The sequence below is a fragment of the Drosophila hydei genome, unplaced genomic scaffold, assembly GCF_003285905.1.
Source record: "Drosophila hydei strain 15085-1641.00,03,60 unplaced genomic scaffold, DhydRS2 tig00000060-arrow-pilon, whole genome shotgun sequence".
NCBI lineage: Eukaryota > Metazoa > Arthropoda > Insecta > Diptera > Drosophilidae > Drosophila > Drosophila hydei.
In genome coordinates this window covers 4,254,104-4,267,297 of record NW_022045656.1, presented here as the reverse complement: position 1 = coordinate 4,267,297, position 13,194 = coordinate 4,254,104, and the positions used below count along the sequence as shown (strand labels likewise).

The 13,194-nt window shown below is 42.8% G+C and overlaps 4 protein-coding genes across 7 annotated transcripts; 3 read left to right on the top strand and 1 right to left on the bottom strand.

Moving 5' to 3' along the window:
- The first annotated feature begins 140 nt into the window (after positions 1 to 140).
- On the top strand, positions 141 to 3,288 carry LOC111593175. The gene is made up of 2 exons (XM_023305785.2): positions 141 to 710; positions 1,972 to 3,288. The coding sequence occupies exon 2, from the start codon at positions 1,972 to 1,974 to the stop codon at positions 3,190 to 3,192; it is 1,221 nt and encodes a 406-aa protein (XP_023161553.1). The 5' UTR covers positions 141 to 710; the 3' UTR covers positions 3,193 to 3,288.
- A 500-nt stretch (positions 3,289 to 3,788) lies between these two features.
- LOC111593205 (mediator of RNA polymerase II transcription subunit 16) lies at positions 3,789 to 6,388 on the top strand. The gene is made up of 2 exons (XM_023305851.2): positions 3,789 to 4,603; positions 4,668 to 6,388. The coding sequence occupies exons 1-2, from the start codon at positions 3,827 to 3,829 to the stop codon at positions 6,318 to 6,320; spliced, it is 2,430 nt and encodes an 809-aa protein (XP_023161619.2). The 5' UTR covers positions 3,789 to 3,826; the 3' UTR covers positions 6,321 to 6,388.
- A 157-nt stretch (positions 6,389 to 6,545) lies between these two features.
- On the top strand, positions 6,546 to 9,301 carry LOC111593188 (endophilin-B1). 4 transcript variants are annotated; one of them, XM_023305810.2, is made up of 7 exons: positions 6,546 to 6,727; positions 6,880 to 7,313; positions 7,373 to 7,436; positions 7,562 to 7,597; positions 7,704 to 7,894; positions 8,708 to 8,933; positions 9,004 to 9,301. In XM_023305810.2, exons 1-7 carry the CDS (start codon positions 6,650 to 6,652, stop codon positions 9,130 to 9,132), a joined length of 1,158 nt encoding a protein of 385 aa, XP_023161578.2. In that variant the 5' UTR covers positions 6,546 to 6,649; the 3' UTR covers positions 9,133 to 9,301. The 4 variants fall into 4 exon arrangements, with proteins under 4 accessions (XP_023161578.2, XP_023161594.2, XP_023161586.2 ...); XM_023305826.2 differs by lacking the exon at positions 8,708 to 8,933 and adding an exon at positions 8,146 to 8,407; XM_023305818.2 differs by lacking the exon at positions 7,562 to 7,597.
- A 507-nt stretch (positions 9,302 to 9,808) lies between these two features.
- On the bottom strand, positions 9,809 to 13,090 carry LOC111594613 (F-box/LRR-repeat protein 7-like). The gene is made up of 4 exons (XM_023308003.2): positions 12,366 to 13,090; positions 12,139 to 12,308; positions 10,455 to 12,083; positions 9,809 to 10,390 (listed from the first exon to the last, which is right to left on the bottom strand). Coding segments are annotated over exons 1-4 (1,965 nt in total). The 5' UTR covers positions 12,531 to 13,090; the 3' UTR covers positions 9,809 to 10,389.
- Between the last annotated feature and the right edge of the window lie 104 nt (positions 13,091 to 13,194).

Genomic DNA, 13,194 nt, shown 5'->3' with positions numbered 1-13,194 from the left:
GAGAGAGACTCGAATAACAGCACGACGGCAGTCAAGCAGCAGAAGCCAAATGCCAAAACGAACTCAAGAGCAAGACTAAGAACACGAGCGGGTAAAGAGCGCCCCTTTCCAGAGAGCGTCAAATAATAGAGTTGCTTTTGCGTGTGCCAAATGATCAGTTGAAGGTGGCGCTTTGCGCTGAACGGTTCGTGTGTCCATCAATGCTCTCACAGCTCAGCTTGCAGTAGCAGCTGGCAAAGCGGTCAAGTTCAGCTCCTTTTCAGAACAAATTATTTAACTTTTAGCTCGTGCGAGCTTCAATCAAAATTGCACTAAATTTGCGTTTAATGTCAATTTTTTTTTGCATAACAAACGAAAATAAAAGTGTTCAACGTGCCGAATTAAATTATAAATACTCAGGAACTTGTCACAGTGCCAAATATTATGCGCAGATAAAAGGTGTGCTTTAGCGTTCACCGAAAATTATCAACAAAATAAATATATATAACTCAGAGGCCACGAAAAAAGCTACTAAAATATAAATTATAATAAGCACATGAACAACAACGTCAACAACAACAACAATAAAAGATTCTTATGTAAAGTGCTCAGCAGCGAATTACGAATCACGTATCACGATCGTTAATCGATTCCCAGAGAGATTGAAATCAAAACAATTTACGCAGCAGCTTTCAAACATCGGTCAAATATTTATACAGGAATAATCAAAGGTTAATGTGCAGATTAAGCTAATAGAATTTCCTCATGAAACATGAGTAACTCTGCCAGACGTAAAGCCATGCTGTCTAAATATTATTGAGATATCCTACACACGCAAGTCTTATCAGTTCTATGCATTTTGTGGATATATAATCCAATTGATATACATGTGTATTATGTGTATATATAATCGAATGCAATATTGTATTTCAATTATTATAATAATATTTTGTAAAGCGCTCTGCATTGGCATCTATGTCTGGCTATAACCTCCATGTAAACACTTTAAACCGGTTATTTATTATCCATGCGCGAAATATAAATAATGAGAATCACACACTATACACAGAGACACGGGTAATGGGCGCGACATGCCGGCTTTATATTGATAGAACGCAAATATAGTAGTGTATACATACATATATCTGTATATATAAAGTTTTTGTTATTGATAAACAAAGTATATAGTATATATGCATGCTCTCGACTGTCCAATCGAGACAATAGGAATTTCGCCAGGGCTTACGTCAACTTTTAGTGGCAATCAAAGTTGATTTATTTCTAAGAGGCATTTCTTATCACAAAAAGAGATTGACTTTGTATTTATTTATATTCAGAATAGAAACTGGTAACGAAGCGTATTGTAAGATGAACCTAGACCTAATAGAAATCCTCTGCCTGTTTAAAAGATCTAGAGATAATACTGCAAATTTATCATGGAGCGATAAAGGCAGATATCTTATCATTTATATTCAATACGTGAACATATCAAAAGATTCAAAGATAGCATGAAAAATTTGCCGAAATGTTTTAGGTAGCTTTATCAAAAGATCTTTATATAGCATGGACATACAAGTCTAGTGATAAAGAGAGAAAGCTATGGTATGAACTATTTTAGTATACCTGGCGAGTATAAGGCAAACATATAGTAATATTTTAAAGACAAATATTGTATGAATAATATATAATAATCAATAGATTTTAGATGTGGATATATATTCTATCAAATGAGGTTGTAAAATAACTTATGAATTGGTAATAATAATCAAAGACTTTCCAAATAGATATATATATAGGGTATTTTATAAATGAATTCAAATTTCTTTTCATACACGTGTCGGCTTGTCCTAATTTGCGATGCAAACTAGGCGAGAGGCAGAGCTCAAAATCGATAGTGATTGATGCTGTGCTGGGAGAGAATAGAACCGGTTTATAGGTTTAACTGAAACACAATGATCGAAATATATATATATATATACTCTCTGTTAGCAGATGAGCGCCGCCGCAGCTTTGGAACTGGCCGTGGCCCATCGCAAGGAGCAGGCGAACGTGGCCAACCTGCTGGGCAGGCGGTATGCAGAGCTTCTGCACGCAGAGAAGCACACGGACTGTGTGTTCCATGTGTGCGAGCAGCAGCTGAAGGGACACAAGCTGATTCTAAGTGCAGCCAGCCCGGTCTTTGAGGCCATGTTCTATGGACCGCTGCAGGAGCTGGAGCCGGAGATCGAGATACATGACATCAGTGCGCCGATCTTTAAAGTCCTACTGGAGTACATCTACACCGGCACCGTGGACTATGAGTGCATGCAGCTGGAGGCCGCCATTGAGTTGTACTATGCCGCCGAGAAGTATCTGCTGGATCAGCTTATAACGGATGCTCTACTAGCTATAACGCGCAAGCTGCGCTTCTCCAATGTCCTGCCAGCACTAGAGCTGAGCGTGTGCATGGGACTGGACAGTTTGCTGGACGTCTGCATGTCGTTCTTCATGCGTTGTTGTGTGAACAACGATCAGTACATGAGCTATCTGAAAGAGCACTATGTGCACGTCTCCAAGGAGTGTGTCAAGAGCATCATCGCTGCCTGCAAGGAGCCCCACAAGTTGCTGCTCTGGTATGTCTACGAGTGGACACAGCAGGAGTGCGATGATGCGGGGCTCGGGGATGCCTCCACCTGGCAGCAGGTGCCGGGGTCAGCAGATCTAGCAGATTGTGCTACACCCCTACCACCGGCCACGCTCATCGAGCGCTGCTACTATAAGGCCTGCCGTCCGTTCACCATCGATGCTGAGTCGCATGTCTGGCGGCTGGGATTGAAGTGCTCGAGATTCATCTCGGTGCTGGGTCTGGTGCTCAACAGCCGACTTGCACCCAGTCTCACCTGCTACATGGGCCATGTGCCGCAAGAGTATCGGGAATCCTTGCGCATCGATCTGTTTCCCGATGGCGGCGATCAGCCTGTGTGGACGCACATCATCCAAAATCAAACAACAAAATACAATTGTGATTTGCATCTGAGCTGGAGCCGCGACGAGGCCTGCGTCCTGACACCCGAGGTCCATTACGTTCTCCAGCTCAGCTGGGAGAGCAGTGCGTACGGCGCCGAGTATCCTTGCAGCCTGCAATCCTGCCTGGTCGATGGCATTCGCTTCATCGACGGCGACAGCTTCAGCGGTTGCTTGCTGAAGGGACTGCGCTGTGTGAACCTAGTTTAATTACATTCGTTTTAGATAATTTAATTCGTAATCATTGTATTTATTGCTTTTAAGTTAATGTACGAACGTGAGTTCAATAAACTGTGAAAAACAAAAGATATTCGTTTCAAAAAAAAACTAGAAGCCGGTTTCTCGGCTGCTGGCTGATGATTTAACAACACGCGCGCAATCTTCCAAAAATATAACAATATAAAATGTTACAGGAAATTACAAAGCTGCACACATTGCTGCCATCTGTTTTCGCAATTTAAGTGAATTTACATTGTATTTAAATTTAACATTTAAAATTTGCCAGTCACATAATTCATTGCGAATGGCGCCACTTCGATTTTCAGGTGGTTGTGTTCGAGTATAATATTGAGTCTTTGCAATTAATTAAAAATACAAGGTTGCAAAATAATTTAACTGAAACAATGTAAATAAATACACTATTAAGTTTAACATCTAGTTCATTCAATGAAACTAGCGAATAAGTTACCGATATTTGAAAAGCCACCAGTTGCCATACTTTTTTGTTTATTGGGTAACAAGGCATATCAAATATCCCTATTCACACAAACTGAAAATCTATCGATTATTTCATTGCTCATCACTAGCATTGCACCGCTTATAGTTGAGCATAAACGTAAACAAAATGACAATTTTGTATAAAGTAGAAAGTCGACGTGAATTTGGCAATGCCAAAGAAAGTAGCGTCTTCCCACACAAGGTGGTGCTGTGCGCCGTCTCCGCACGTAACATAATTGCGTTTAGCGCCCTACAGAGCCTCTCCAGTCACGTCTATGTATGTGACATCGTGACGCCCTGGCAGTACTACAAAGTCTGCACTTCAAAGTCCCTAATCAATGTGCTGGAGTGGAATGCAAACGGAGAGCAGCTTTTGCTGGGCTACATAGGCGGTCGTGTGGAGATCTGGCAGCCCAAGGAGCAGGCCCTGAACGTCTGGCAGCTACAGTTTCACGCCAACATACCCAGCGAAGACATTATTCGGGCGAAGTTCTTTCACAATGGCAAAGGCGTTATCTTTAATACTCAGAAAAAGGATCACACCTATTATGCGGAGAAATTTGAGCGCCTTGAACAACGACCCACACTAACTGGCTTTGGCGGCGTTGCCACCGAAGGCTGCATACTGCTCACATCCTCCGGCCTGCTGGCTACCTTTTCGCTGCCCCAGCTCCAAAAGCTGACCATCAGCAACAACAACAGCGGCCAGGTGAGCGAACCACTGCCGCTTAGCAATGCCAGCAGCGAACAAATCGAGCTTTTGCCCATAACTCACAGTATTGGTAACTCGCGCAGCTACATTGAACACTGCAGCATTGTGGCCAGCCCCAGCGGAGCCCTAAATTTTGCGTACAACACAGGCTGGCAGCAGCAGCAACAGCAACAGTTGATCTACTGCTATAAGGTAAGCAGCGACATTAATATTCCACTATTATTATTATACTATTTATTCAATGTCATATGTTCAGGTCTCGCTGCAGTTCGAGGGCGAACGCATTGCCATCAAATCCGAATCGCTGGCCAGCATTTTTTTGAATACTTTGCCCTCGCCCACGTTGGAAAGCAAGCGAATTGCGCAGCTGCTGTGGACGCGGGCGGGCAATGAGGATGTCATCTATGTGGTCTTCAATATGGGCGACAGCGCCAGCCTGCTGGAGCAATGGACATTGACGAGACGGCATCAGAATGTGCACGCCTTGCTACAGCAGTCATCAACTGTGGCTGCCGCCAGCAGTAAGCCCGCGGACTATGTGCCCAGCGAGAGCTGGGAACAGGTGGCTAAGCTGCAGTTGAACGCCAGAATCTCGCAGCTGTGCAGCAGTCGGCTAATCGCTGCGGATTGCGAGCAACTATATGCCATATTGCAGGATAATAGCGTGCAGGTCCTTGAGCCGGGCACATTAAAGCAGCTGAATCACACGCAATTCGAACACGATGCTGAAACGAAATTCGTTTGTGGCGATTTGACGCCCACTAGCCAAATGCTCATCATCTTCGACAGCCACGCCCAGCTGCATGCCATGCAAACGCCCATGCTGAAGCAAAATACAAACACCATGCAGCTGCTCCTGCTGCTGCTCGAGTATTGCATTGTGACGGGCGTGGACGCAAGCGATGTGCTGCTCCTCAATCTAGGCAATCTGGAGGCGCTTGTGGACAAGCTGACGGACAACTTTACGCGTCAGCCATCCTATGTGCGTCAGTTCTACTATGCGAATTTCTTGGCCCTGAAGAGCAATCTGTGCCGGGCACAGCAGCAGGAATTCGATAATCTCATCATTTTGCACGCCATCTCGAGCACGTTTAAGAGTCTCCTGCGTCCGTCGGATTTAGGTTGTCAGGACAAGGGGCCGGCGGACAATTTGGCCATGAAATTGGCCGAATCTGTGCCGGACGTCGACACGGTGTTGCTTAATCTAGATCCCAAAGATTTTACCGTCGAGCCCATGATGCTGCAAAGCCTGCAGCAGCTCATCCAATGGGTCACGGATCTGGCTCTCAACATGCTTAATCGCCTGCCCGAGGAGGTGATGAAGAGTAAGCTCTCGGGCAAGCGGGCTAGCTACGATATCAGTCGCGACATTGTCGCCATTGGCAGTTTGCGCGAGCTGCTCGTCATGATCCGTATTTGGGGGCTACTAAATCCGCAGTGTCTGCCTGTTTATACCAAAACGATGGACAACATCGATGTGCTGGCCATATTGTTTAGGCTGCTCACGCGACTGGCTCAGAATCCAGCGGAGCCGGATGAACTACTGCTGGACGAATGCAGTCTGCTGTCCAAGCAGCTGCTCATACCACAGCCATCCAAATATAATCCCACAACGTTGCTTAGTGCCCAGGGTTATGCGGCTGTGAAATCTGGACAATTAACGTTCACCTCACTGGTGGAGCCAGTCGGACTGCAGGACATCGAAATGGAGCAGGTCGTCTTCGCCAATTTCATCAAGGATGGTGTCAGCAATTTGCAGTTGGGTGCCAATCCCAGCACCATACGAAGATGCGCCCGCTGTGGATTTGTCAACAGCGCCAACAAAGTGGCCAAGACGTCTGCGTTAAAAGCGTGGTGCAACAAATGGTTGCATTGCCACTGCGGTGGTTTTTGGAAGCAAATCAATTAACATTATAATCATAATATTCGAATATAATTATTATTAGCTGTTAAAAGTAATTGAAAATAAAAAAAAAAAACAAAAAAGAAACATCGCTTTTATTTGCAAATAAATTTGAAATGTCTAATTGCGCGAAACATTCGCTGTTAAAAAATTACAATCGATAGTTGTGCAGACAATAACTGGTCGTGTAATCGATAGTCACACAGAATCACACACACACTTGAGTACAATCGATTGCTTGGCATCTTAGTTTCTTATTAGACTACTGATAAATACAAACAAGAATTGGCTTGCAAATAAAGTTTCTAATTCAATTAAGATAATTGCTACTAAAAATGAACATAAATCTGTCCAATTTCAACATGAAGAGCCTGGTTAAGGAGGCGGGCAGCACAATATCACGCGTGGTGCAGGTAAATGCTTAGGCAACCACTTCTAGTTGGAGGCCTGCGCCTGGGCTCTGGCCTCGGCCTGTGGGTGTGGGTGGCGTTTGTAGGGAAAGGAATGGGGTGGGAGCCTTGCGCACGCGATTGACTTTTTGCGTTTACCCTTGCCCTTTATGCAGCTAACCGAGGAGAAATTGGGCACCACCGAGCGCACCGAATACGACATACACTTTCAAAATCTGGCCGAACGTGCCGATGTGACCAAGTCATGGACTGAGAAAATAGTACGCGACGCCGAATCGGTGCTAATACCCAATCCACAGAATCGTGTTGAGGATTACATATTCGAAAAGATTGAGAAATCGAAACCGAAACGCTTAAGTAACCTGGAGCACCTGGCGCTGGATATGATCGAGGCCGGCGGTGACTTTGGCCAGGACATGCCCTACGGCCAGGCGCTCATCAAAGTGGGTCAGGCGGAGCAGAAGTTGGGACAGTGCGAACACGACTTTATAGCCACCTCGGGCATTTGCTTCACGCAACCGTTACGCAAATTCCTCGAAGGCGAAATGAAGACCATTAGCAAGGAGCGCGGCCTACTAGAGACCAAGCGGTAAGCCAGCTATTGTCCTTCTATTGCAAACATATATAGATGTCATTTCTTTTCTGCAGCTTGGACTTGGATGCGTGCAAGAACCGGGTGAAGAAGGCGCGCAGCATGCTGGGCCAGCAGTCGGTGAGTAAGCTCCATTGCGACTTGGCTAGCGAAATTGTCGCATTAAGTTGATTAATGGATTTTTGCCTCTGCTTTTACCTTTGTGCTGCTTTTACTCTATGTGGAATGTGTTATTTGATTTATAGAAAGATGGCATTTCGCCAGAAGCCGCCTTGGAACAGGTACCGCCCAAAGAGGCGCCTCCTTAACGCTCACTTTTTATCTCTTGAATTGTTTGGAGAAATTTATTTAATATATATTCTAACACTTGATCCCTTTCTTGTGCAGGCGGAGCGCGATCTGCGCGTGGCTCAGGCGGAGTTTGACAGGCAATCGGAGATCACAAAACTGTTGCTGGACGGGATTAGCACTTCGCAAGCTTCGCATTTGCGTCATCTGCACGCCTTCATACAGACGCAGGTGCGCTATTATAAGCAATGCGGCGACGTAATGGATCAGCTGCAACGCGAGTTGGCCAAGTAAGTGGAGAGTCGCCAAACAGCTGTTGCAGCTGCTTACAAATTCGTAATTATATGTGTTAGCTATTTATTTGCATAACTGTGTACCTGAGTACCTGAGTACCTGTGTACTTGTGTAGGCGGCACTTAAACAAAACCAAATATCTCTTGCACTTTGACATTTATTCGTGTGTGTGTGTGAGTGTGTGTGTGTGGTGTTTGCCTTGTTGTTGACCTTTCGGTATTTTTGTTGTTGTTTTGTGGTCTTACAGAATGCAGCCAGCGAAGCCTCGCCTGCGCATCAATAGCGAAGATGTCGACGGGCCTCCCAGCATAGCTTCGGCGCATTCCTGTGATTCAGACACCAGTTCCATTGCACTAGCCAAGGCAATAGATAGCGATTTCGATTATGATAACGGGCAGGATATTGATATTGAGTCGGGCTTTAAGAGCATTGACATTGGTCCGGTCAAGGCGCTCACCCATCTGCTGGAAGACTTTGAGATAGAGTTCGATACGAGCGCCATAAGCACAGTTTAATTTAAGCAAGCAATCTGTAAAGGCGAAAGTCCCAAAGAATCAAAATTGAAAACGGGTTAACACATATGCGTATACGCATATATTAGGCTAAGCTTTTGTATTGGTTGTTATATTGAAACTAATAGTCGTCCATTTGTAGAGTTGTTTTGCTTCCTTGTTGCTGCTGTTGCTGATGCTGTTACTGATAAGCGACTCCAATTGTAGCTCTACCTATCCAAAATTACAATCAAATCAATCAATCATTCACACTCAAGCCATTTAAACTCTCCTCTCTGCCTCTGCGTCTTCCATCAGCTTGGGAGGCCCAACGCCCTATACACCGATCGACCTGCTGGAGGCCGCCAAGTCCAGTGCCGCCGGCGGCATGGGCGGTGGAGCACGCAATCCTGGCAATAACAGCCAACAAAAAGCCAATCAGTCCATGCAATTGAACGTGGCCACGGATCAAATGCAGCGTGCCCGTGTCCTGTGTTCCTACGATGCCAAGGATCACACCGAATTGAATCTGAGCGCCAACGAGGTGAGAAGCCCAACGCTAATACACCATATTTTGTCCAGCCTTAATTAATATGTTCTCTCCACTTTTGCAGGTCATCTTTGTTACCGAATGCTCACCGGTTAATGAGGATTACATGTACGGTAAGCAGGGTCTGATGAAGGGCTTGGTGCCGCGCGCCTTTGTCGAAATGCTCGATGAGGAACAGAAGGTCGATTTTTAATTGGAAAGCAGAAAAAACGCAAGCAACCAAAATTAAAAGACAAACAAGAAAATTAACTCATAAATACTCATTTAGAGCAGAGGCAATTGGACAATTACATACTTAGTTCATACATATGCAAGAGAGTACAATAATTTATCAGAATATACACATATACAAACATATTATAGTAGAGAGAGCAATGCGCCGTAGCTTAAAGTCCGTGTCGTTTGATACGTGTGCCTCATGTTAACCATTAAACGCATTCCACAGCGCACCAGCATTTAGATACCTATAGCTAGCTGCCCCATCCCATTCCTGTTCCTTGCTCAGCTTTTTAATCAAATATTTCAATATCTATATACACATATATATATATATATTTATTAATTCAATTTGGCTAACAAAGAATCTCTTAAATATATGCAACTCAATTGTTTTACAAAATTCCTAAAATCTCAATTATAAAGATCAATAATATTTATTACGTATATACTTATATATTTATATAGTGCGAAGAGGAACATGTTAAAAGAAAATTTGCAAACATTTATTATTGTTGCTAAACGTGAACATAATGAAGCCTTTTACTAATATTATTAATATTATTAAGCTTTTCAATCTCACATTGAACAAAGTATTATATGTATTTTATGTTATTTTGATAGTTGTTTATTCGTTAGTTACATTTAAACTGTGCTTTAAACACATTTATATATATATATATGTAAATCTATATCTAAATATCTGTATTTATGGAATTGTTAATACTGCTATATATTCGAAAGTTGATAATTTATCTTAGGTTAAACACACATTTAACTTTTATTCTTTCTTTGTTAAATTTTCGGTGCAATTTCCCGCCCTTTCAAGTCAATTAAATGTTTAAGAAGTACCCAAGACACCAAGCTAAGCCAAGCCACGCCAAGCCGCATTTGGCACTTAATCAAAATGACATAATAAAATAATAAGCGTACAATAAAATAAAAAATAAATTAAAATGCAAATGCAAAAGGAAATGGAAAAACAACGATTTTTAGGTTTTCAATGCGTTTAGAAAATGGGTTTTAAGCAAATACAAAGCACACCATAAACTATGCAAAAAAATGTATTTAACTATAATTAAATGATTATAAATTAAAAAACAAACAAATAAAATAACGAAATTTCAGTTGTTTCACTGGTACATAACCATTTCTATATTTAGTAACATAATCGTAAGCATCGTTTGGCAAAAGAAAATGCGAAATGAATTCACAAATAACAGCACCTCGTATATCTGCAAAAAAGTCGGGAGAAAGTATTAGATTAAAATATATATTATATATATTATGTTCGCTTACTAATCCCAGTAATCTTCCACATCCGATATGTCCATCTCAACGATATCGTAACCATCATCGAAGCCATCGTAGTCTTCATAATCTTCATCATTATCGAAGTCTTCATTATCTTCGTAATCATGATCGCTAAATACATCATATATGTCATCCGATCCAAAGCATACCTCGTCGTCGAAGATCAACATCTCGGCCGAGTCGAAGAAGTGGAGATCTGCTGTTGGTGGCGGCTCGTATGGCACACTTATAATGTCCTTGCCCGCCATTTCTTCTATTTTTAGGCTCAGCTGACTTATGTTGCAGCCGTATAATAAAATCTTGATTGGCAACGGCCGTTCCGTTTCCTTTTGCTGTATTTGCAAGCGTATCTTGAATACAATATCAGATAAGAGCTTTTCCGAGAGCTGCCGGCAATTATCTAGACGCAAAACGCGTAACTTGGGGCAAGACAGTACCAAATGAAGCACGGATTGATCGGTAATATTGTCACAATACTTCAGATTGATCTCCTCCAGCTGTTGCAGTGTGCACAGAGCCTCCATCTCTCGAGCCCCGACTATATTATTTCCTGGTATTGCAAGCGTGCGCAACCCAATTAGCTTGCCGATTTGTGCCATCATCGATCCATTCAAACAATTCATCCCACGTGTCTCAAAATGTTCCAGTTGCTCCGCTTTGTGCTCTACCAGCCAGGACAGCAGCTCGGGACTTAGAAGGGTGTCGCTATCGTGGCTGTACACAATAACTTTCTTGAGACTTGGCAGTTTGGCAATATACTCATAGCTATTGCCCATGAGAAAGCCAGAGCTATTGGTAATTGTCATCGCCTCCAGTGTGTGAAATCGCTGGCTTTCGACCAGCTGCTTAAATGCCGAGCCTATTGCATAAATCCCCTTCAAGTGTAGCTCCTTCAGCTGTGTCAACGTTTTCAAAGCCTTGATCAACAGCTTCGCTTGCACGCTGGTGCACCTAGTTAAAGTAAGCGATTCAATGGTAGGTGGCAAACGATTCATATTCTGACCGGTCAATCGGTTATTGTTCGATAGATCGAGAACCTTTAGCTCTGGTAAATTTTTTAGCGCGAGAAGCGCATCATTTCTTAAATCGCAGCCGCGTAATTGTAGGATCTGCAGCTTATCTAGTTTTGCAAATATCTTTTCCATGATGTTCAGGGGCAACTTATTGGCCGAAATTTTTAGAGTAGTCAAATTTATGCAGTTGCTGCCCAAATATTCCGCCAGACGCTTGATATGGCGCTGCGGTATAACGCCTACCATCTCCTTTACATGGCTACCGGACAACATAAAAAAATCACGCACATCCCACATGGTCAAGTCAGCAAACTCCTCAAATGTGATTGACTTATCCAGTGCTGGCGCTGCTTGAATATAAATCTCTCGGAAACGAAGACAAACGCGAGCAAAGTGAATGCGGTCAGGCCGCGGCAATAGTCGAAATATGTGATCTAAGCAATGATCGTTGAGATTCAATATGGCAGCCAGCGGTTCATCTCCATCAGCTGACCCTGGCTTGTTGCAATCTTTGTCATAAACATCCGGCTGATGCCAGCTGTCGCTGGGCACTACCGAGAGTCGAGCGTTCTTCACATAGTGTACTTTGCGACGCAAGGCCCTGCCAGATCAGAGACTTTAATAATAAATAATAATTAGTATATGGAGATACGCACTTAGCAGCACATTGAGCATCGTCGAAGACAATAACGCCGCATTTTGTTTTTAGCTTCTCAGCGGAGACCTTCGAGCCGGAACCGCTGCTAGTTTGGAGATTAGTGTGCAGATCCAAATGCTTCACTTTTCCGAACGTCATGAAATACTCTTTCAGGTGTTTCACTGATAGCTAAACCAGTCGTATGTGTGCATTGATGTTTCGATAATATTTGTTCTTATTACTTACCGCTGGCGCCACATGAAACATATACAGCTTTTTAACCAGAATGTGGTCCTCGGTGTAGGCCTCATTGTCCAGAAAATAATACGTTTTAGGCAGTACCTGCTGAAAATTGACACTTTTGCGAGGAATGCGCGGACCATTTGTGAAAAAATTGTCCACGTCGTTCATCTTCAACTTTTCAGATTCTAGTTCGACAATTGAAGCACAGCTACGTTTATCGTAGAAATAACTTTTAACTCTTTCACAAATATGCACCCCAACTTTTCCTTGCACTTTTTGTTAAAGGTAATCAGTGTCAATCCGTCTGTTGCATTGAGTTCAGCGATAGTAGCCGGTTACTTGGTATTACACATCTCTACCTAGCTATCGCAACAGCTCTTATCAGTCGCTGGTGCTTCATAGAAACGAATTTTTGTTTTCAATTTTAAGTTTGTGAAAGTCTATATACTTTAATAATTGTGCGTTCTTCTGTGACTGCAGAAGCAGAGCCACATCTATCGTAGAATTTATTTTGCTTTTACACAAATATGCGCCACAAATTTTGCTTTCGTTTTTGTTGCCTGTTGCATGAGGTTAACGGATACTCAGATACTCCGATTACTAACTATCGAAATAAAATCTATCGATAGTGTGGGCGTTTGTGTTTTCCCCGATTGATTTTAGTTTGAAATAAAACAGTAAATTTGTATTTTTCTCATTCGCACTTTAATTTCGTAAGTTAAAACATATTTTTGTAGCAAAGCTTACAAAAATGTTTGCATATTCGATTTTTGCTGTATTCCTTGTAGAAAACCTAATATATTATATTGACAAAATGTACATAATTACGTAT

Coding starts and splice junctions, on each gene's coding strand:
- LOC111593188 (XM_023305826.2), top strand. CDS start 6,650: ATGAACATAAATCTGTCCAATTTCAACATGAAGAGCCTGGTTAAGGAG. Junction 7,314..7,372: donor GGCCTACTAGAGACCAAGCG/GTAAGCCAGCTA, acceptor TCTTTTCTGCAG/CTTGGACTTGGATGCGTGCA. Junction 8,408..9,003: donor ATACGAGCGCCATAAGCACA/GTTTAATTTAAG, acceptor CCACTTTTGCAG/GTCATCTTTGTTACCGAATG.
- LOC111593175 (XM_023305785.2), top strand. CDS start 1,972: ATGAGCGCCGCCGCAGCTTTGGAACTGGCCGTGGCCCATCGCAAGGAG.
- LOC111594613 (XM_023308003.2), bottom strand. CDS start 12,530: ATGAACGACGTGGACAATTTTTTCACAAATGGTCCGCGCATTCCTCGC. Junction 12,309..12,365: donor TGTTTCATGTGGCGCCAGCG/GTAAGTAATAAG, acceptor CGACTGGTTTAG/CTATCAGTGAAACACCTGAA. Junction 12,084..12,138: donor GATGCTCAATGTGCTGCTAA/GTGCGTATCTCC, acceptor CTGATCTGGCAG/GGCCTTGCGTCGCAAAGTAC.
- LOC111593205 (XM_023305851.2), top strand. CDS start 3,827: ATGACAATTTTGTATAAAGTAGAAAGTCGACGTGAATTTGGCAATGCC. Junction 4,604..4,667: donor AGTTGATCTACTGCTATAAG/GTAAGCAGCGAC, acceptor TCATATGTTCAG/GTCTCGCTGCAGTTCGAGGG.